Source organism: Microcebus murinus, chromosome 10, assembly GCF_040939455.1.
Source record: "Microcebus murinus isolate Inina chromosome 10, M.murinus_Inina_mat1.0, whole genome shotgun sequence".
Taxonomy (NCBI): domain Eukaryota; kingdom Metazoa; phylum Chordata; class Mammalia; order Primates; family Cheirogaleidae; genus Microcebus; species Microcebus murinus.
The window spans coordinates 94,802,767-94,824,248 of NC_134113.1; the positions used below are offsets into that span (position 1 = coordinate 94,802,767).

At 57.4% G+C, this 21,482-nt stretch overlaps 2 protein-coding genes across 4 annotated transcripts; both read right to left on the reverse strand.

Moving 5' to 3' along the window:
• Positions 1–17: 17 nt before the first annotated feature.
• P3H3 (prolyl 3-hydroxylase 3) lies at positions 18–14,085 on the reverse strand. Its single transcript, XM_012760424.3, has 15 exons — positions 12,838–14,085; positions 11,878–12,030; positions 11,320–11,524; positions 11,099–11,230; positions 10,491–10,627; positions 9,911–10,000; positions 8,086–8,138; positions 7,921–7,988; positions 7,682–7,806; positions 3,376–3,477; positions 2,937–3,087; positions 2,565–2,682; positions 2,385–2,460; positions 763–903; positions 18–582 (listed from the first exon to the last, which is right to left on the reverse strand). The coding sequence occupies exons 1-15, from the start codon at positions 13,345–13,347 to the stop codon at positions 409–411; spliced, it is 2,235 nt and encodes a 744-aa protein (XP_012615878.3). The 5' UTR covers positions 13,348–14,085; the 3' UTR covers positions 18–408.
• Positions 14,086–14,190: 105 nt separating this feature from the next.
• GPR162 (G protein-coupled receptor 162) lies at positions 14,191–19,876 on the reverse strand. Of its 3 annotated transcripts, none has more exons than XM_012760427.3 (5): positions 19,503–19,876; positions 16,747–17,972; positions 15,877–16,066; positions 15,195–15,352; positions 14,191–14,945 (listed from the first exon to the last, which is right to left on the reverse strand). In XM_012760427.3, exons 2-5 carry the CDS (start codon positions 17,560–17,562, stop codon positions 14,403–14,405), a joined length of 1,707 nt encoding a protein of 568 aa, XP_012615881.2. In that variant the 5' UTR covers positions 17,563–17,972; positions 19,503–19,876; the 3' UTR covers positions 14,191–14,402. The 3 variants fall into 3 exon arrangements, with proteins under 3 accessions (XP_012615881.2, XP_012615879.2, XP_075863835.1); XM_012760425.3 differs by having other exon boundaries at positions 16,696–17,972; positions 19,503–19,873; XM_076007720.1 differs by lacking the exon at positions 19,503–19,876 and adding an exon at positions 18,400–19,047 and having other exon boundaries at positions 16,696–17,972.
• Between the last annotated feature and the right edge of the window lie 1,606 nt (positions 19,877–21,482).

Below are 21,482 nucleotides of genomic sequence, written 5' to 3' on the forward strand. Positions count from 1 at the left end.
TGATACACCCACCTGGCCCCTGGCTGAAGGATCTCCATGATCTTTATTGCACAGGCTGGGGATAGGGGGGAGTAGGGTTATCCTTTCCCCTTATCTTCCTCATTTAAAGCATTAGCCCCCACCCCCACCATTTCTTTTCAGGGAGGCCCAGCGTCCTCTGTCTGTCCTAGGGCTGCATGCAGGTCCGTCAGCTGGAGCCAGGCCTGGGGAGCTCCAGGCTAACCTATGCGGTGTCCTCTGAGTCCAGGGCTGGACAGCCCTTGTGGATGCCCAAGACGGTGGGGTACAGGGACACAGAGCTTGCAGTTCTGCTCCTGATGTCTCGTGGGCGCTTCTTGAGGGTCCTGGCCTTGAGATGGCCCTTTCGCAAGTCAAGTGGCCACATCCCCAAGGAGATGGTTCAGCCACTCACAGCTCCTCCCGGACCCGAGCTGGCTTTCCAGCCTTGTCTGGGACTCGATGAAGCCCGTGGCTGGGGGGTTCTGGGGAATGATCTCTGCTGGGCACATCTTCATCTTCCTCCTCCTCTGACTCCTCCTCCTGCTCTGACTCCTGCAGCAGCTCTTTGGCTTCTATCCACTCCTGGGGGTGGGAGGAGGGCAGAGTCTGGCCTCGTCCCCTGCATCTACCTTCTCTGGGCCATCTCAGCCTCACCCCTCACCTCTCAGGGTGTCCCTCACCCCTGAGAGCGTCCTCCACGGCTGCCTGCCCACCCTTCGCACACCAGGAGAGCACATCCCTTCCTCTCCTGCTCCCCCTTACCTGCTCCCTGTGCTCAGGTGCCCACGTGTGCCACAGTGCCAGGGCGCAGCGCCGTCCCCGCGTCACGGCCCACACGCCATGGGGATTCTCCCCACCAGAGCTGAAGGCCACGAGGCGCCCACAGCGAGGACGAACCTGGGCCTGGGGGTGAGGACAGGTTCAGCCGTAGGGACCGGGCTGCTCAGAGAACTTGGCCCTCACTCCTAAGGGCAGAATGGGGGCAGGGGCCTCACAGAGGATCAGCTCCTTAATCCAGGGGCTAGCTTGGGGCAAATGGGAAATTGGGCTCAACTTGGAAAACAAATGCCAGACAGAAGTTAGAAGACTCGGAAGCCAAAGCGAGAAGGGGCCTCCTCCCAGGGTCTCCTGCCTGTTCCCTCCCTGTGGTGCCCTGAGTTTTCCTGCCCAGCCTTTGAACCCAGGGTGTGAAGCAATCTAGGGGCATGAGTGCAGTGCCATACTCTGGGGGGAGGGGAATAAGGATCTTGTAGGCATTTTCCCATCCCAGTGAAGGCCTGGATTCTCAGTGGAAAGTAGGGAAGAAGGTGACTTGTGTCAGAATGAAAAATCACTGTTCTCCTCCCACTCAACTCTTGCCCCTGGTGGCTACCTAGAAATTTCCATGACCCAGGAATGGGGGGATAATACCACCTAACATTGATTAATTGTTTGTTATTACCAGGCACTGCCTCATTCTTTTAGGCACACTATCTAAATTACTTTTTTTTTTTGAGACAGAATCTCACTCTGTTGCCCAGGCTAAAGTGCTGTCGCATCAGCCTAGCTCACAGCTCAAACTCCTGGACTCAAGCAATCCTCCTGCCTCAGCCTCCCGAGTAGCTAGGACTGTAGGCATGTGCCACCATGTCTGGCTAATTTTTTCTATATATATATACACACACATATATACATATATATGTATATATATATTTTAGTTGTCCAGCTAATTTCCAATTTTTTTCTTTCCTTTTTTTAGCAGAGATGGGGTCTTGCTCTTGCTCAGGGTGGTCTCAAACTCCTGAGCTCAAATGGTTCGCCCACCTCGGCCTCCCAGAGTGCTAGGATTATAGGCATGAGCCACCACGCCCATCCTATCTAAATTACTTCTTATAGTAATGCCCTAAAATAGGTACTGTTATCATCACCCTCATGTAGGAAGCTGAACTGCAGAAAGGTTAAGAACCCAGATCTAAACTCAAGTCCCGGTGGCCCAGCATCTGTGCTGCTAGCCACTGTGCTCATCTTGCTGTGTGGAGGAAGGACTATTTCAAGTTCCCCAAAGCCCTAGGAGAGGGGCCTGGGGTCCTGGAGGGTCCTTCAGGCTGTGCGGCCCCGCCCCCCTCCATGAGGAGGGGAGGCCTGCAGTGAAGGCAGGTCTGGAAGGGCCGCTGAGAGATCTACCTGCTGGGGAGGCTAAATCGGTCTCTGCTATCAGGACTTTCATGTCCTGGGGCCACGAATAAGTGGCATAAGTGGCCAGGAGGGCAGGGGAGGCAGGGCAGGGAAAGGGTTAAGGTGGCCCCAGCCATTTCCCTGCATTTGCCTCTGGGAACCTTCTGTTTTGAATCCTGACCCCACAGCTGGGCCCTGTGTTACACCCCCACAACCCGCACCCCACGTACCGTGACAGTGAGAGCATTGGGCTCTGTGAAGAACAGGTCCCCGCCCTGGAAGTCATCATTGAGGTAGAGGAGTCCACTGAGGAGGGAGGAAGAGAGGAGGCAGTGAGACCCCAACCTCAGCCCAGCCATGCTGTAGGACGACTGTCTGCCCACCTGCCTGACCCCTGGAGGGCCACCCACCTGTAGTCTCGATAGGTGTAGGCGGGGGGCTCCCGCCAGCATTCTCCAGTGTCAGGGTCCAGGACACAGTTGTCTGCGTGCACCGGGTGACTCAGGTCCATGCGCTGCTCTTGCTCCCCTAGGACACAAAAGGGTCCGGTGAATGCCTCTGTGTCCCCGTGCCCGTCTGCCACCGTGTGGGCTCACACCTGCCACATCCACCCAGCAGCTCCTGGGGTCACAGCCGGGCAGAGAAGCAGGCCCCGACTGGGCAGGGGAATGGGGTCTTTGAGGAGTTAAGACTGAAGCCCACACGGTCTGGGGGTGCTGAGGGTGCGCAGTGCCCGGCAGGGGCCCGAGGGTGGGAGGGGCAGCGGGGGCCCTGGCCTTTACCTTCTATGGCACTACGGCACACCAGGTGGGTGAAGGAAAGATGCAGGGGCCGCTCCGGGGAGAAGTAGGCCTGTGTCAGGGTCCGCACACGCTCACTCACCTCCAGCAGCAGCTTAGCGCCCTGGCTGCCCACCGTCCCAGCCCGGGCCAGCTACGGCAGCGGAAGGAAGGGCAGGAAAGGAGGAAGGCAGTGCAGGGTGGCCCCAGCCCTAACCCTGCCCCTCTGCCGCTCTCCACCCGTGGGTTTGGAGTCTCTCTGCCACCAGTTCTGTCCATCTGCCCAGCTGCTCCTGCCGTGGCTCCATGGAACCGATCCAGGCCCGGTCTCGGAACACCCTTTCTCAACCCTGGGCCCAGGCCTAGGCAGTCTCGGGCCCAGGAGAGCCCCTCCCCGGACACGGCCCCTTCTCCAGTTCTGGGCCCCGGTGCCTGCGCTCACCTGCGCGGCCTTGAGCACCGTGAGCCCCTCGAAGCGTTCATGGGGAGTGTGAGGGGAGCGGCGACCACGATAGCCAGACCTGGCTCCAGCCCCAGCTGCGTCCTGCACAGGGAGGGCATTTGTGGAGTCACTCTCCCCAGCCACCTCACTGCCCACAGGGCTACTGGACCCTCCTCCACCCTCCAACTCCCTGGAAGAGGCTGGGAGCTCTCACGTGCTCTTGTGCCTCCTTTCCCTGAGCTGGGCCCTTTCCCAGAGGACTCTCCCTCGGCTGTCTGGGATCCCCTGAGCAAGGGGGCTGTGGGCGGCCCTGCAGAGAGCTTCCTACAGCAGGGAGGGGCTCTGAGGGTCAGAACCTCTGGGGAAGTGGGGCAGAGCTGGGGACTAGGCAGGAAAGGTTTGATCATTAACCCCTGATGAGCCAAGAACAGAGGTAGCCCTCTGGAAGCAAGACCCTAACAGGAAGTGCAACAGTCAGGCCAGGTCCTGGCAGGGAGCTGAGTCCAGGGGACAGGCAGCATCGGCTGGGGTACCCTCTCTGACCTCTTCCCATCTGACATTCTCTCGGAGAACCTACGGATTGCATGGCTACACTGCCCCTGGAGGCTGAGTCCCAGTTACTCCTTTATCCCATGACTCCTATCACCTGGGGTCTCCCGATATCTGGATGTCTACACTGGGATCATTCCTTGTCTGACACCCATTTTTCTACTTTTTTTTTTTTTTTTGAGACAGAGTCTCGCTTTGTTGTCCAGGCTAGAGTGAGTGCCGTGGCGTCAGCCTAGCTCACAGCAACCTCAGACTCCTGGGCTCAAGTGATCCTTCTGCCTCAGCCTCCCGAGTAGCTGGGACTACAGGCATGCGCCACCATGCCCGGCTAATTTTTTCTATATATATCAGTTGGCCAATTGATTTCTTTCTATTTATAGTAGAGACGGGGTCTCGCTCTTGCTCAGGCTGGTTTTGAACTCCTGACCTTGAGCAATCCGCCCGCCTCGGCCTCCCAAGAGCTAGGATTACAGGCGTGAGCCACAGCGCCCGGCCGCATTTTTCTACTTTTTAAATCTCAGTTTAAGTACCACTATCTAGTTACCCCTGAATACAAACCTCACCTCTGTGGGACCATCTAGTCACCCAAGCCATCTAACCTTTTATTCTTATATTCATTCATTCGAGAAATTTGTAATGAGTACCTACTACCTGCCAGGCACTGTTCTAGGCATTGGGGACACAACTGTGAACAAGAAAATGTCCCATTGTCTGCCCATGGTTTATGCATTAAAAAAAAAAAAATCTCTGCTCTCAGGCTCATGGGATTAATCTTTTCTTTGTCTCTTCTTTTAATTGATTGGTTAATTAATTTAGAGACAGGGTCTTGCTCTGTCACACAGGTTGGAATGCAGTGGTATGATCGTAGCTCCCCGCAGCCTCGAACTCCTGGGCTCAAGCGATCCTCCTGCCTCAGCCTCCTGAGTATCTGGGACTACAGAAGCGTGCCACCACGCCTGGCTAATTTTTTTTTTTTTTTTTTTTTTGAGACAGAGTCTCACTTTGTTGTCCAGGCTAGAGTGAGTGCCGTGGCGTCAGCCTAGCTCACAGCAACCTCAAACTCCTGGGCTTGAGTGATCCTTCTGCCTCAGCCTCCCGAGTAGCTGGGACTACAGGCATGCGCCACCATGCCCGGCTAATTTTTTTTTTTTTTTTTTATATATATATCAGTTGGCCAATTAATTTCTTTCTATTTATAGTAGAGACGGGGTCTCGCTCTTGCTCAGGCTGGTTTTGAACTCCTGACCTTGAGCAATCCGCCCGCCTCGGCCTCCCAAGAGCTAGGATTACAGGCGTGAGCCACAGCGCCCGGCCCGCCTGGCTAATTTTTTAAAAATTTTTCTGTAGAGACAGTGTCTCCCTATGTTGTCCAAGCTGGTCCTAAACTCCTGGCCTCAAGTGGTCCTCCTGCTTTAGCCTCCCAAAGTACTGAGATTACGGGTGTGAGCTACTACGTGGGTCTCTCATAGGATATACATTTTGACATAACAAATAAATAAATAGATAAACCAGATCAATACAGAAAATGATAAGAGCTGTGAAGATAAGAACTATGAAGAAAATTAAAACAGGGTTACAACCTTGAGAGTGCCCAGGCAGGGGTCAGGGACAGTTAACTGAAGAGGTGACATCTAAATTGATGCAAAGAAGCCACTTGAATATCTGAGAGGGAAATGTTCCAGGCAGAGGAAACAGCAAGTGCAAAGGTCCTGAGGCCAGAACAAGCTTAGTGATCAAGAAAGAGAAACAAGGCCCGATACTTAGGAGTTATCCTTGAATCCGTCTTCTCATCGTCTCTCACAAAGATTTAATTCTTTTTTTTTTTTGAGACAGAGTCTCCTTTGTTGCCCAGGCTAGAGTGAGTGCCGTGGCGTCAGCCTAACTCACAGCAACCTCAAACTCCTGGGCTCAAGCGATCCTCCTGCTTCAGCCTCCCGAGTAGCTGGGACTACAGGCATGTGCCACCATGCCCGGCTGATTTTTTCTATATATATTAGTTGGCCAATTAATTTCTTTCTATTTATAGTAGAGACGGGGTCTTGCTCTTGTTCAGGCTGGTTTTGAACTCCTGACCTCGAGCAATCCGCCTGCCTCAGCCTCCCAGAGTGCTAGGATTACAGGCGTGAGCCACCGCCCGACCCAAAGATTTAATTATTAACTTCTCTATTTTTGGTTTTCTAAGTGTTTCTTATCTGTTCCCTTCTCTTCATTCCCTTGAAGTGAGGACCTAACCTAAGGCAGTGACACTTTGTAATCATTTCAGAAGTTCACCCGTTTTCTTTCCCACTGCATTCTACACACTGCCACTAGAGGGACCTAGCGGTTCTACAGGATGGCGACTCTAGATCCTGAGCTAGAGGTTCTGCAGCAAGGAGAATGTATGCACACGCCTCCTAAATCCTTCAGTAGCTGTCTACCACTTACAAATAAAGTCCAGACCCCTTGGGAGGGTACAGAGGCCCTCACTGTCACTGGGCCTTCACCTCTGGACTCCCTCCCTCTTCTCCACACCTCCTTTTTTTTTTGAGACAGAGTCTTGCTCCATCCACTCTGTGGCAGGGCTAGAGAACTGTCAGCTTAGCTCACTGCAACCTCAAACTCCTGGGCTCAAGTGACCCTCCTGGGACTACCGGTGCGTGCCACCACACCAGGCTAATTTTCCTCTTGTTAGTAGAGAGGAGGTCTCACTCTGGCTCAGGCTGGTCTCTAACTTCTGACCTCTTGATAACATACCACCAGCTGATAACAGTGACAGCCAACGTGGCACCTTCTGTGTTCTCCTAAGAGCCTTACCATGCACTAACTCATTTAATCCTCACAACAGCCCTACCACAAAACACTATTATTAGCCCGCTGTGTAGATGAGGAAACTAGGTTCAGAGATGTTAGAATAAAGTGCCCATAGCCACATCTAGTTGCAAAAAAAAAAAGAAAGAAAGAAAAAAAAAGAATAAAGTACCCAGGGCCACGCAGGTGATGCTTGTTGGAGCTGTCCCCTACTCTTACCTCTGTGCTCTACTGCAGTCCCCACAGTACTCGTCTCCCTCTTAGACTGACATCCCACCTTCTCTGTCTGCTTAACTCATCCTTAAGACTCAGCTCAAATGCCACCCCCTCTGGTAAGCCTTCTGTAACTCTGCATGTCGGTGCTTCTGTTTGGATGAGTCATACTACTTTCATCAAACTTACCACCTGCTCACATTATGTGTCTCCATGTCTGTTTCCTTCTCTTTACATGAGCTCCCAAAGGGCAGAGTCTGTGTTCATCTCCCTCTCCCTGGAACCTAGCAGCTTCTAGTCCGTGACGGCTACTCAGTGAGTGTGTGTTGAACGAGCACTAGCCTGGAACGAGGATTGCGCTGGATAAAATGGCAGACTCCGCCCGGGGAAGGGGAAGGCATGCAATGGACAGCAAAGGAAGCCTGTGTGTCTGCTGAGCCGCTGGCCGGGCCGGTACCTAAACTCTCAGCTAACCAAGCAGTCCTTACCTGCACACACATCCACTTTCATGCCTGCGTGTTTCTTTTTTTTGTTCTTCCTATCTATTTCTAGCAAAATTCCTTTGTAAAGAACATCGGCTTCGTGTCAGCTAAATTAAGAGGAAAGAGACTTGTCAACCGCTGAGAGGCAGTGGTAAGCACAGTCCCCACTGGAGAATCAGGACAGGCAGAACAGCGGAGTGGGAGGCCAAGAACAAGGAACAGGCAGCTGGGCCTGAAGGTCCCGAACTAGCTGCTGTACTCGAAGGTCTTCCCACCTTGGCCAGCTGCAGCAGCACCCCACACTCGGCTGGGGTGAGCAGCCCGTCCAACACGGCCCGCTCCGACCCATTCAGCTGCCTGGCATCCTGGGTCAGGGTCACTCCCTCCAGGAGGAGGACATCTGTCGGGGAAGGGACAGGGCAGAGGTGGCTGAGGCTCCCTGAAGGCAGGCCCAGCAATCACTGGCAGCCCCCAGACCCTCCAGGCACCAGCCTCCTCCTTCCCAGGAACTTGCCTTTCCAGTAGGTCACAGCCCTCGGCTGCGGAGGCTCCCGGTCCCAAGGCCTCTTCTCCTGATCCTCCCTCAGGGGTGGGAGATATGCTCAGTGGATGCACAGGACAGTGCAGACCCAGCCTCCCAGCCCAGGCCACGCCCCTCCCACCACAGGGCCTCTCCTACCTGAGCTTTTCTCTTAGTGCCTCCGGGATGAGAGCTGCAGGGGTCCAGGGATCCTGTGACAGTCAAGAAAAGCGCCATCACCCACCAAGTCCAGTCCCTAGAATCCCTGACATTGAACTACCACGTTAAGGTCCTCCCGTTTCCAGAGGGGAGGGTGGAGGTAGGACAAGCCCTGGACTCAGTGTCAGGAGTCCTGGGCACGGGGCCAAAGTCTGTAACAGCAACAACAATGACAACGACAACTTACACAGACTTCCTATTTGCCAAGTGCTACTCTGAGAGCTTTCTTTATACATGGAAGTGGCATTTCTCATTTGAAGTTCACAATAGTCTTATGAAACTGATAACATTGTGTTCACTTTGTAATTGAAAGCCTGGAGATGCAGACAGGTAAGGTGACAAGCTCAAAAGCACATGGCCAATAAGTGACAGAGCTGAGTTTTAATTTTTTTTTTTTTTTTTTTGAGACACAGTCTCTCTCTGTTGCCCAGGCTAGAGTGCCATGGCATCAGCCTAGCTCACAGCAACCTCAAACTCCTGAGCTCAAACAATCCTACTGCCTCAGCCTCCCTAGTAGCTGGGACTACAATACCACCATGCCCAGCTAATTTTTTCTATATACTTTTAGTTGGCCAAGTAATTTCTTTCTATTTTTAGTAGAGATGGGATCTCACTCTTGCTCAGGCTGGTCTTGAACTCCTAAGCTCAAACGATCTTCCCGCTTCAGCCTCCCAGAGTGCTAGGATTACAGGCGTGAGCCACCATGCCCAGCCGAGTTTTAATCTTTTAATAACTTCATGGCCAGGCGCCCTGGCTCACGCCTGTAATCCTAGCACTCTGGGAGGCTGAGGTGGGAGGATTGAGCTCAGGAGCTCGAGATCAGCCTGAGCAAGAGTGAGACCCCGTCTCTACTAAAAATAGAAAGAAATTAGCTGTACAACTAAAAATATACAGAAAAAATTAGCTGGGCATGGTGGCGCATGTCTGTAGTCCCAGGTACTCGGGAGGCTGAGGCAGGAGGATTGCTTGAGCCCAGGAGTTTGAGGTTGCTGTGAGCTAGGCTGACGCCATGGCACTCTAGCCTGGCCAACAGAGTGAGAGTCTGTCTCCAAATAAATAAATAAATGAATAACTTCACAGTTCTTGCTTTTAACCAGTGGTTCTCAACCAGGGTGATTTGGCCCCCCAGGGGACATTAGGCAATGTCTGGAAACATCATTGATCGTCATGACTGAGAGTGTCAGTGTGCCATTGACTTCTACTGGGCAGAGACCAGGGAAGCTTTGGAACATCCTACAATGCATAGGACAGCCCCTCTCCTTCCCCATAATAAGGAATTATCGGGTCCAAAACATCACTAGTGCCAAGAAGGCGGAGAAACCCTTCCTTATGCTATTGTGGTGGCTATGGGTGACCTCTGCCCTTCAGCTTCCTCTCTTGACTACAAGAAGAAGAGTAATAGAAGCAGTAGTCACAGAGCTTTCTGTACTTTATACCAAATGATATGCTTTCAACAGCCCTGTGAACTAGGTGTGATTATTCCAATTCACAGGCAAGGAAACTGAGGCTGAGGCAAGTTGAGATCCAGTACTTGTTTGGGGCAGAGGAGGGGCTGACACTCAGGCCTGCATGATCCCAAAGCTGCCCTCAGCGACAGGCACACTGCCTCCGTCCCTGTAAACCTGGGGGCAAGACTCAAGAATCACAGGTTGTAGAAAAATGGGAAACTGTTACGAACCGAAGTGACATATAAATGTGGGACATTGCTGTCACCTCCCTCCTGGGAGTGCTGAGGGTGGAATGGGGGAAGAGCGGAGGGACTCACTGGATCCGTGAAACTGGTCCCCAGGTACTCCATGGCATAGTAGAGCTGTCTCTTCTCCCCCAGGGACCGGAGGATGAAGCGCTGGATGTCCTGGGGGCGAGACAAGGTGCAGAGAGCTGAGGCTGGCGGCCGGGCTCCGGGCACTGCCTGTGTGCTCCTTAAACCCGAGCTGCGCCTCCTGGTCGCTGGTTCAAATTTCCTCTCTTAGCAGCTTCAGAGCATGTGGACTCACAGCAGGGGAGTGAGGGCGTGAGAAAGACTGTGTGCACGTGTGTGTGAGCGCGTGTGCACGTGCGCGCGTGTGTATGTGGGGGGTGTCAGCACACAAGCGTAAGGCGGGGGCAGGCAGGAGTGAGGTAAAGGGCAGAGATGGGGCTGGGGCTGGACTCACACGTACAGTTTGATGTGGGGACCAGAGATTGAGGCAGAAGTCAGAGGCTGGACTTGGGATTCCCTTTGGTGACTGGGGTGCTTGGGTAAGAGGCGGGAATGGGAGGACGGACAGGGTACTGATTGTTTCTCAGGTATGTGTGTTTGATTTGTGGCTACCTTGCGGGGAAAGGGTGGGGAGGGGAGTCACCTCTCTGGGCGCGAGGCCGGGTCTCGGCTCTCCCAGCTGGGCCTGGTACTGGTTCAGGGCGCTCTTGGCGGCCTCATCTTCCGGATAGAAGAGCAGGACACTCAGGACATTTTCCACAGCCTGGGATAGGTTGCCCACTGGACAGGGAGTAACAGAGTGGGAGAGTGGGGTGGGGGGCAGAGACTGAAAGCACAACAGCCTTTGTTTGGGCAGAGGCAGTGCTGGAGAAGTGGTCTCCCGGGCCGGCCAGCCAACTCCAGGAGCCCCATCCCACTGGCAGACACGCTCAGCTGTCGCTGCTTTCAAAAGCTGAGGCAAACATACCTTAGCTGAAGAGTTGGAAGAAGAGGAGGAGGGGAGAAAATACAGGAAGGTGAGAAACAGCGAGGCAGAGCAACCCTGGGACCCAGCTCCTGAGCTTTCACAGGTGCCAAACAGAGCCAACTAGAGTCCTCCTGAAGTGATGGTCCCCATGGAACCCTGACAGTGACACTACAGATCCAGAGACAGATGAGAAGGACAGAGAGATGGGGCTCAGGATGCCATCAGAGACAAGTCTCCCTGTTTCCAACCCCAAGCACTCTCAGGGCCCACCTGCCCCAACTGACCCTGAGCATGGGCCTCGTGCAGCCGCCTCAGCTGGCCGGGAAGGAAATCGGGGACGGGGAAGCTGCGACCAGGACGTGTGGCTGTTTCCCCCACGCAGCGCTGCCGGCACTGCAGAACCCGAATCCAGTGTCCTATGGAGGACACACACAGCCGTTCAGCTTGCGCATGGTTCCCTAACCCCCACCTCCACGCCAGTTCCCCCCCACTCCCAGCCCCTTACCTGCAATGGCCTCATAGAGGCCCCCCTGGCTGCCGGCCCCTTCCTCTTCCTCCTCTTCCCGCCCCTGCTGCTCCTCAGGCCCCTCACAGGCTGCCCGGCAGCTCTCCATCTGCGCCAGGCTCTCCTGCAGGGCCTCCTCTAGCCTAGGCAGTGCCAGTCCTGCTTCCTGGTGGCCCAGTAGCTCTAGGCCAGTGTCATAGGCTACCTGTTAGGGAGAGGAGCAGTCAATTACCTGAGATCTGGGGTGGGGGTTGCCAAATAAGATTGGGAGGTAGGATGAAGGAGTGTTGTTCTCATTTGGGGCATAGAACCCACTTCAGCTTGGGGAAGAACAGGGGTGGGCCTCAGGATCCGAACGTTGGAACATCAGACATTAGTGATCTTCTAGGAAGGAAACTAAGTCCCAGAGATGGACTCTCCACCCAGGGTCACTGGGGATCAGTATACCCAGATCTTCAGATGCCCTAGACATACAGGGCCACAGTCCAGGGAGGGCTGTGTATCTATTCAGCCGGCCAAAGACTGGGGCCAAGACAGGGGTGGTGCTGAGGGTCTCACCCAGTGTGGGGGTGTCTCCAGGTCCCGGAAACTCTGGGGCCGAACCCGAGACATGCGTCTGTACTTTGCCATGTCCTCCCACATCTGCAGGTGTGTTGGGTTTGCTACAAAGAAGGTGTGCGCTGCGGCTGCTGCCAGGTCCAGCTTCTTCAGCTGACGAGACAAAGGGGTGACCACAGCCCTGAGGTGGGGGTGTCAGACTTCTGCCACCTCACCGGCCTCTCCACTCCAGACACACTCTGGGAGGGCACAAGAGCCTTCTGGAAGACTGGTTAATCAGAACTGCCCACCTCCCAACCTGCAGAAACCGGACGATGGGTTTCTCAGGAGTCTGGCACGAAGGGAAAGGGGTCTGAAGACTTCCGAGGGGTTGGGACATGGGCCTCACGGCCTCAGTTTGGGAGACCAGGTGGAAGTGATGGCTAAGTGAGGAGGGGAAGAGGGGGAGACCTGAGCGACCAGCGAAACCCGCAGGTCTCTAGGACCCTGAGCTGAGGTGTGTGTATCTGAAACCCCCGCCCCCAGCTACGTTGGCAATTGCCAGGGTGGCAGTAGCAGCTGCTGTCCACTGGCGCCTGGGGGCCCTCAGCCTTGCCTCCGTCTGCTCTTTCCTTTCTGAAGCTCCCTCCTGCCCCATGCGAAGGACGCGCTCCCCGTCCCCACCATCCACTTCTTTCCCAGGAAGAGGAGTGCTCACGACCACGTAGGTCTCAGTAAAATCCCTTCCCTCCATCTTCGGTCTACTCCCGCCCCGCCCATTGCAACTTCGCTCCCACCCTCCCTCGGCCGTCCCTCTGCGAGCTCAGCAGGTCCTTGAGGTCGTGATGGCAGGACCCGCTCCAATGCACAGGCTCGCGGTCCGCCCCACGGCCCCGCCCGGTCCCGGGCGCTGGCATTCCGCCCCTCCGGGCCAGCTCCGAGGCGGACAGCAGCACGCGGGCGGGGTGGGCCGCTCCCCACCTGGTAGTAGGCCCTCTGCAGGTAGTTGTAGGGCTCCCGACGGCGGAAGGCGTCCCGGAGCGCGCTGCCCACGCGCAGCCGCGCCGCGCCCCCCGGGCCCAGCCTCCGCGCGGCGCACTGGGTCAGGCACTCGGCGCGGCGGAGCGCGGCGCGGAGGAGCAGCGGCTCCCAGGAGCCCTGCGCGGGTCCGGGTCCGGGTCCGGGCCCGGGGTCGGGCCGCGGGGCGCCAGGCAGCACGGCGGGGAGCGCGGCGCCGGGCTCGGCCGCACAGCTCGCCCCGCAGTCCCGCCGCGCGAGGCCCAGCGCCGCCCGGCTCCGCAGCGCCTCCCGCAGCAGCGCCACGGCGGGCGCCCAAGCCCCGGCCGCGTAGGCGCGCAGCCCGTCGGCGTAGAGCAAGTCGGGGGCCTGCGGGCGCGCCCCCGGGGACACCGGGGCCAGGCCGGGGGGCTCGGGGGACCCCGGGGGAGGCAGCAGCAGCAGTAGCAGCAGCAACCGAAGGAGCCGGAGCATGGTGTCCGCGCTGCCGGCCGGCTGCGGAAGGGAAATGGGGAGCCGAGAGGGAGGGAGAGGAGAGGGGGAAGGAGAGGGAGGGGAAGGAAGGAGAGATGGAGAGGCGGAGGGAGAGGGAGAGAAGGAATGAGGAAGGCCGAAGAGAGAACCGACCCCGGGAGAGGCCGGTGTGAGAGATGGAGAGGGGAGTCGGAGGGAGCAGGGGCTGAGTGGGGAAAGCCGTCTTTAAGACGGCGGGACTAGTGTGTGTTGAGAAAGGGAAACTGGGGAGAGGAGGGCAAAAGGCAGGAACTGGAGCAGGCCTGGGAGTGACTCCAGTCCCTGAGGCCCATGGTGGTGATGGGGCAGAGAACTACTGGGGCTGTGTTCCCCTCCGCGCTTGGTCCGGGAGACGCCTCCCACACCGTCATCCACAAGCACACACCCTGGAGAAAGAGCTTTAGCACGTAGCGTGGAGGAGGGTAGCTCCAGGCCTGGGACACCAAGTCAGCCCCAAACTCTTTGCTGCCCAGAAAGTGAGCCCTTGGATACATTTGGGGTTAGCAGAGTTGGGGCATTGGGTATGGAGCCACACTCTCTCTAAACTGCCTCCACAAATCTGAACAAAGATCCTTCACACCCCAAACCAACAAACTCCAGTGTGTCCCCATGCCCAGCCCGGCTCACATGCACCTCCCAGCCCCCAGCCCGTCTCTGAGCATGTCTGTGCCTTAATGGGTGTGATCATTTCTCCAGGAGTCTCTGCCTGTCTGCGGCCCCTGCTCTGTTTGTCCTCTAGGAGCAGCTCCACCCACTAAGCCTCTGATGGTACACTTTGCCATCACAGTACACTGGACACTGAGGTTTCCATGGCAACACTTCAGACTTTAATAAATTTTGCTAAGGATGGTGGCAGGTGAGCAGGGCATCTGGTCACTTGGGTAGGAGAGAGCAGGGGCTCCAGAGCCCCAGATCCAGCCCATCTCCCTGGAGTCTGGGGCAGCTGTCCCAGGCTCAGGGCCGGAACGAGGTGTTACTCAGGCCCCCTCCTCTCAGTCCAGCAGGCCCACCTGGGCTCACAGGGTCAGCTGAGGGAATACGGGGTTGCTGGGGCCCCAGGAGCCTCCCCAAGCCCTTGCACTGCCCTCACCACCGGTCAGGGAGCAGCGTCTCCCTGAACTTAGCCCCAGAGGAAGTCCAATGGCTCTGCTATCAGGGGACCCAAGGGACAGTCGTCGGGGTGAGAGGCCCAGTGGCCTGGGCCGGCGAGGAGAGGGCCCTGGTGAGGCAGTTGGAGAAGGCAGAGGTGTCTCGTCAATGAAAGTGGTGATCTCCTCTCGAAAGAAGCCAGGACCCCGTGGGGGTCCTTCACCTGACCCCAGAACCCCACTCTCTAGGAATTGGCGAAGGCTGGCCAGCCCCCCACCTTCAGCCTCCTCCTCATCCTCCAGCCTGTGTCTCTGTCCCAGGTACTCAGGAGGGCCCCCAAGAGCCCGGCTCTGGGCTGGGAGGATCCGGATGTCATCAGAGGATGACCACTTGTGCAGGAAGGAGCCTGGTGCCCGAGGGGTAGAGAAGATGTTGGTCTCGTCATGGGACAGGCGGCGGGATAGAGGGACCTGGGAAGAGGAGCAGGTAACACCTGGAGGTGCTGTAGGGACAAAGGAGGTGGAGGCAAAACCAACCTTGGGACTCAGCAGGAGGGCTCCACCCTCTCAACCGGTCCTGAGAGGTCTGGAGAGGAGCCTCTCAAACTGTGCCTTTCTTTCACCCACCCTCATGCTGCCTTGTGGGCCAGGGCTGGGGAGGACACTCTAGAGAAGTGGTAAGGGGCACCAAGGGTAGGAGGTGTACCCCCAGCCCCATACCTGTAAGTAGTGGACTCTCTCAAGAGGGGGAAAGAGCATGTGCCTTCCAGGCAGCAGCTTCACCTGGGTGGGGTTGCGGCCTCCTGGGCCTGTGGCCCCATTAGCATCAAAGCGAACTTTGCACACTCGGCCATCTGCATAGTCATCACAGCCCCCATCTAGAAGAGAAAAGGGGCAAAGTGGTTACAGGTAGGGAATGCCCACACCCCCACCTCTTTTATAAGCCCCCAGAGACCCCTTCAGTTCCCATTAATCTGTAAGCTCCAAGAGGACAGCGTGAGTGGCTGGCATTTGCTGGTCAGTGCTGAGTCCGTGGTGCCTCACACATATAAACATAGTTATTGAAACAACTACCTGCCCTCCCCCAAGAACTATCCTATAGCTGGGTGTCTCTCTCAGGAAGCCCGGCCTCCCCTTAGTGCCACAGCCTTCCTGACGGTTGTGTTGGGATTCTGGACTGTTTCTTGGGCACTCTGCCTGGTGGGGCCAGCGCTGGGCAGGGTGGGCTTCTGGAGGGGAGTGGGCTGCAGGGTGCCCGCACAGGGAAAGGGGAGCGGGGTGGTGCCGGCTCTGTCCGGCAGGGGGCACTCCAGGGCAGCCCATCCTCTCAGAGAAGGCGCGGTGGAAACGGGCAGAAAAGGGAATAATGTCCAGGAAAGCAAAACCCAGTCCCTCCTCTGACCGTCATCACCGTCCTCCTCGGACATGATGGCCACGCACTGCCCCCACACTGTGCGCACGTCGGCGCGGTAGCGCTCGCAGGACCAGATGAAGGAGGGCAGCAGCAGCGTCTGTGCCATGGAGCACCACAGCACGGCCAGCACCATCCAGGGGGGCGCGGAGTCCGACTTGAGGGAGAAGAAGCTCACCACCTGGCGAGGATGGAATAGGCTGGGTCAGGGTCCAGATATCCTAGAGCAGTTGGTGGGCCGGGAGTCAGGAAGGGACGCCTGATCCCTGTGACTGGGACAAAGGCAAAGTAGGAGGTGGAGGCGGGGTGAGCAGAGGGACGGGATTGACTCAGAAGAAAGTCAGGAGAGTGCTGGGGACAAAGCTGTGGGGTCAGGAGAAAGAGGAACAGAGGTGGAGCAGGAACCTTGAAGACAGAGAGAAACCCAGGAATAGGGACTAGATGGGGCGAGTCCTGTGGGGTTTCTGCACAAGAGTGCTCAGAGACCATGCGGGCTCCCAGGGGATGGAGAATGGAGCTCAGCAGCTGGGCGACAGGTCTAGGGGGCAACTCAGACAGCGGCAGGATGGATGGTGCTGGAGGACAGGTGGTGGAACTGAAGGGCAATGGCGGAGCTGGGGCAGTTGGGATAGTGGGACTAGAGGATGGGTGACAGAGATGGGGGCTCGCAAATGGAGTGGAGGACGGGTAGAGGAGAGGAAGATGGATGACGGAGCTGCTGCGTGGCTGATGGAGCTGGAGGTCAGGTGATGATTTGGGGCCTGGACATCTGGACATCGGGGAGAATAGGTGGGGGGACCCTGCTCTCACCAAGATGGGCACCCCTGTGAGCGAGTCATAGAGAAAGACGATGGCGCTGACCAAGTTGGTGACCTGCAGGGATGTCTTGGCAGACTCGGAGCCATCCAGTGAGGACCGCCGCTTCCCTCGGGCATCCTCCACCACAATGGCTGGCACCTCAAAAGCTGGCCGGGTACCCAAGCCCCCTGGCCCACCCCCCTTAACCCCCCCAGCTCCCCCCGCTCTCCAGGCCTGCTGAGCCCTCCTGGGCCGGGCCCACAGCGTCTGGTAGAAGGTGATGGCCACACAGACCAGCCCCATGACGATGCCCCCAAGTAGCAAGAGGCTGAAGCAGACGCCAAAGCCGAGGCCGATTTTGGAGACTATGAACTGGCAGCCCCGGGCGTAGTAGCGCTCGCCGTTGTTGTGCCAGCCAATGGAGGGCAGCGTGGACAGGATGAAGCTGACCATCCAGATGCCCATGACAGCGTGCAGCGCCTGCTTCTTGGCATTGCTGAGGCGGTAGTTGACGGGCCAGCGCACCATCCACATGCGGTGGTAGGAGAGCGAGGCGACTGTGAAGCAGGTGGCCAGGGCCAGTGTGTAGTAGGTGGACACAAAGACCTTGCAGATGCTCTCGTTCCAGTCATAGTCGGAGGAAGCCTGCCGCCGCAGCTGCACCACGGCAAAGGTGGTGAGGGGCACGGCCGCCATGAGGATGTGCGTGCCCGCCAGGAAGCAGAGCAGCAGCTCCAGCGGCTTGTGCTTCTGCTGCTTGGCCGAGATGCTGAGGATGATCCAGGCATTGGCCAGCAGCGCCAGGAGCCCGCAGGCCAGCCAGGACAATGCGCTGGAGCTCAGAGAGGCCTCCTCCGCCCCCACCCCGCCCCGAGCCATCCTATCCTCAGCCCCCCACCCCCCTTGAATTCCTGGGGGCGGGGGCTAGGTCTCACCCAGGAGCCCCACTCACACGCACCCCCATGGTGCCCACAGTCCCTGCTCTGCAGAGAGGCAGGCTGCCCCCAGGCCCACACTGCTGCTCAGCATTGCATGACTGGCCCCGCTGAGGGCAGACGCGAGGTCAGCAGAGGCAGTCCTCAGCCTTCATGGTGGGCAGGGCCTTCCTTAAGTACCCCTGCAACGGATGGCAGAGGCAAGTTGGCTGCTTTCCCAACTATGAGGCTGGCTGGGGGGCTTTGGTCCCCATGCTGGGACTTCCAGGTCTCTTTTTCCTCTGGTTCTTGACCAGTCAGGAATCTTCTGGATGCCCCTGGGATTTGGAAGTGGGGCTCAGCCCTCTGGCCCAGCTGTAAGGGAAAGATGAGATGTGGGAGGAGGAAGGCAAAGGTAGGGCCTAGGGTGGTCTCCAAATGGCTTCTTGTGCCCCCTTCTCTTGAAACTGTAGAAATGGCTGATTACTAAGGGCCAGGGGGTTGTTCAGAACTTTCCTCTGCCTTAAATCAGATCCCCAAATACCCCGCACAAATAAGAAAATGCTCCTGCTCTTCCAGACCTCCAGGAAAGAAGGTATTCTTACCTCCCTGTCTCCTTTAGCCCTTTCTCCTCCCCCTGGAACTCCCAGGTTCCTCCTTAGAATGTCCCCTGCTCAGTACTGCTCCACCCTATCTCCTGTCCCTAAATGTCTCTTCAGAGCTACTGATGCCAGACTCATGACTTATTTCTTCTTGAGGGTTACAGTAAACTGGGATATGGTATTACAGCCCCCGCCCCTACCTGCCAGTCTCCTGGATCCAGTGGTGCTGGAGCTCAGCCCCTTTTCCCCAAGCCTGCCCAGATCTGGGAAAATGGGAGAAAGGAGGCTGGGACCAAAGGGGGGGGGGGCTAGGGAATCTGAAGGCGGGGAAACCGCTGACATCAGAAACATCCAGAAATGGAAAGAGGGGGAACTAGGGAGAAGGAGGAGAGTTTGAGCAGAAGAGAAAGAGGGGGCAAAGTGGTAGTATCTGAAAATAGAAGGAAAAGCTCAGAACCCCCTGGAGAGGCTTTGGAGGGAGGAGGGGTTGGAGGAGGTAGGGAGCAGGGAATAGGGAGGCCAGGAGAAAAGCCAAATGCTCACTAAGGGGCTGACTCCCACTGGGAGACCTTGATTCTTTCCTTCCCTGGCCCAGAGCCTCAGTTTCCCTCTGATGGGAGGAAGGACAGTCCTCATTTTAGTGAGGCTGAGCTCCAGTGAGCCCTGGGGAGGGGGTTAAGAGGAAATCTGTGAAACCTTGAACAGAGTAGAGGCTGCAAGGAGGAGGGCAATGGCTTTAGGATAAATTGGGCAAAGATGAGGCACTGCAGGGAGAGGGGCTTTCCCCAAGGAAGAACCTCAGACCCTTGCCTTCCCCAAGAGGTCCTAGTCCACCCCCACTTTTGTCTTCCCTCCAGAGCCCAGTGCACCTTAGTTGCCATGGCAATGGCCAGTCAGAGGGAGGTGGAGGGAACTGGTCAGGAGCACCCCCCACTACCCTCCCCTGCAGCCTTGGACCCCTCCCCACCCACCTCCACCCAGGCCCAGCTGGTGGGCTGAGGAAGACATGGGGAGTTAGAGAGAGGGAAGGAGGCAGGAAGGATGTGAAGGACAGAGAGAAGGGGGTGAAGGACAGAGAGGGATCAGAGGAACGTGCGAGGGGGACCTGGGGGCTCCGTGGCCTGCAGGGTCGGTCGCCCTTCGGGGCGAAGGTGTAAGGTCAGGCGGCTCCTCCCTCCTGCCCCCCACCGGGTTCTCCAGGGCAGAAACAGCAGGTGGCTGGGGAGGAGGGGCGGCCGGAGGGGAGAGGAGGCAGCTGGGGGAAGAGGGGAGGCCACGGGGGACAGGGCAGGGGTCGTCTTACCTCTGGCCGTGCCCGGCACTGCCATGGAGACCGCACTCCGGACGCCGCGCTCTCGGGCTCACGCCGCCGCCGCTCGGGCTCGCCCGCCCTCCTCCCTCCCGCTCCCTCCGGGCCTCCCTCCTCCCCCGCAGCCCGGCCTCCGGCTCCGCCCGGCTCACTCGCTCCCTGCCCGCGCGCTCAGTCCGCGCCCCTCTCTCCCGGCTCGTCCAGCTTGCGAGCGGGGCGCGGGGGACCGAAGGACAGCTTTGCGGGCGGGGGCCGAGTGCAGGGCGGGGAACTGGACGGCGGCGACTTGGAGGAGGAGGGGCGAGGAAGCGCCGGGAGGGAGGGGGCGAGGAGGCTGGCGGGGAACCGGCTTCCTTGGTGAAACGGCTCGTGTCCTGCCCCCACCCCATCCCGGTTTTCAACACGAACACAAGCTCCAGGAGGCAGCTGGTGTTGTTTGGTACTGAGGAGCTAGCTGCTGGGGAGGAGGGACGTGTGTCACTGTGTGTGTCAGTGAGGGCTGGGCCGTGGGAGTAGCTGGGGGGCCACCGCCGGCGGCCTGCTGGAGGCCAGGGGGCTTGGGATGCCAGCGGGGCTGCTAGTGGAGATGGGTGTGCAGGGACTAAAAGGACGTGGGTGCGTGCGCCAGCACACACACACACACACACACACACACACACACACACACACTGCCCCCTCTTCCTGGAACACAAACACACCTATGTTGGGGACACACACACGCTTTGCACACACATGACACAGTTTCTTGTAGTCCTCCCCAACGCACACACACACACTCCAGGAGAGCGCACACCCCTCCCACAGTGTAATTGCAGTCTTAGCCTCACACTCACAGGGCCCACACAGAGCCCAGTGTGTCCAGGTGGGCAATCAGCCTCCAGGAAATTTTCCCGCCCCAGAGAAACTTCATCTCCTTCCTGGGACAGGCCTCCCAACCCCTCCTTTGGATCTGACCCCAGACCCCAAAGACCAGAAGATTCTGGTTTCCAGAGAAGGCTCCACACCTCTCTGTGTTTCACACACACACACACACACACACACACACACACATGAAGGGCATTTCAACTTCTTTATAGTAAGTTTATTGTATTTTTCTTTCAGCTCAGGGAAGCAAGGGTAGGGAATGGGCAGAATTGCAAAGTGAGCAGTGGGGGCCCTTGCAGCATTGGGTGGTCTTTCTAGAAGAGGCAAGCTGGGGAGAAAGAGGGAGAAAGGAACCGGGAAAAGGGGTTGGGACTGAGGGAGGTGGTGAGGAAGGGAAGGGAGAGAGAGGCAGAGGAGGCTGGGGGGGGGGTGGGTGATGAGAGAAATGATAAAGAGAGGAGGAAGAAGATGACTTGTAACCCTGGCTGCCCTGGGTCCCTAGTGGTTTGGAGGAGGGTACAGGCCAGAGCACTGAGTCCCAGCTTTGGCTAGCTCCCCACCTCCTCCAGCAGTCACTTCCAGAAGGTTCTGTATAGGGTGAGTGGCTGGTCACTGGGCATTCTCTCCTGCAGGGCCTCTGCTCTCAGCCTGTGCTCTGATTAGCAGAACGGAAAGCTTTGTACTCTGGTAACAGGATTCTGCCACCAGCAGGCGATGAAAGAGGCTTTTTAGGCAGGCAGGCCTTCTTCCATGCGTGAGTTCTCTGACACAGGCCCTCCCTGGGGGTGGGGCACTCCTGTGAAGCCAAGGGTGCATACTGGGTCCTGTGAGGAGCCACCATGGAGATCTGTGTGGTATCTGTGTCTGCACTCAAGAGGCAGCAGGGAACTAGGGGCTGAGAGATGGGGTTGGTCCTGACCCAGCACTTGCTAGCCCTGTGGCCGTGGGAAGCAATTATCCAGCCCTCTCAGCTCCCTTTTCTGGCCTGGGGCCTGCAGGTGATAATCTCCGTTCTGTCACTGCCAGCCTTGTGGGATTCTTGTAAGGTTTGAATAGACAGAGGATAGAAATACTCAGATGTGCTGCTTGGGTGATAAGGAATTGCGTCTG

What these genes read in the sequence shown, in the direction of transcription:
- GPR162 (XM_012760425.3), bottom strand. Translation starts at nt 17,562, where the DNA reads ATGGCTCGGGGCGGGGTGGGGGCGGAGGAGGCCTCTCTGAGCTCCAGC. An exon ending in TCACAGGGGTGCCCATCTTG is followed by an intron (nt 16,067 to 16,695) that starts GTGAGAGCAGGG and finishes CATCCTCGCCAG; the next exon opens with GTGGTGAGCTTCTTCTCCCT. An exon ending in CGAGGAGGACGGTGATGACG is followed by an intron (nt 15,353 to 15,876) that starts GTCAGAGGAGGG and finishes TTTCTCTTCTAG; the next exon opens with ATGGGGGCTGTGATGACTAT.
- P3H3 (XM_012760424.3), bottom strand. Translation starts at nt 13,347, where the DNA reads ATGCTCCGGCTCCTTCGGTTGCTGCTGCTACTGCTGCTGCTGCCTCCC. An exon ending in TGCAGAGGGCCTACTACCAG is followed by an intron (nt 12,031 to 12,837) that starts GTGGGGAGCGGC and finishes TTGTCTCGTCAG; the next exon opens with CTGAAGAAGCTGGACCTGGC. An exon ending in GGCTGTGACCTACTGGAAAG is followed by an intron (nt 7,807 to 7,920) that starts GCAAGTTCCTGG and finishes CTTCCCCGACAG; the next exon opens with ATGTCCTCCTCCTGGAGGGA.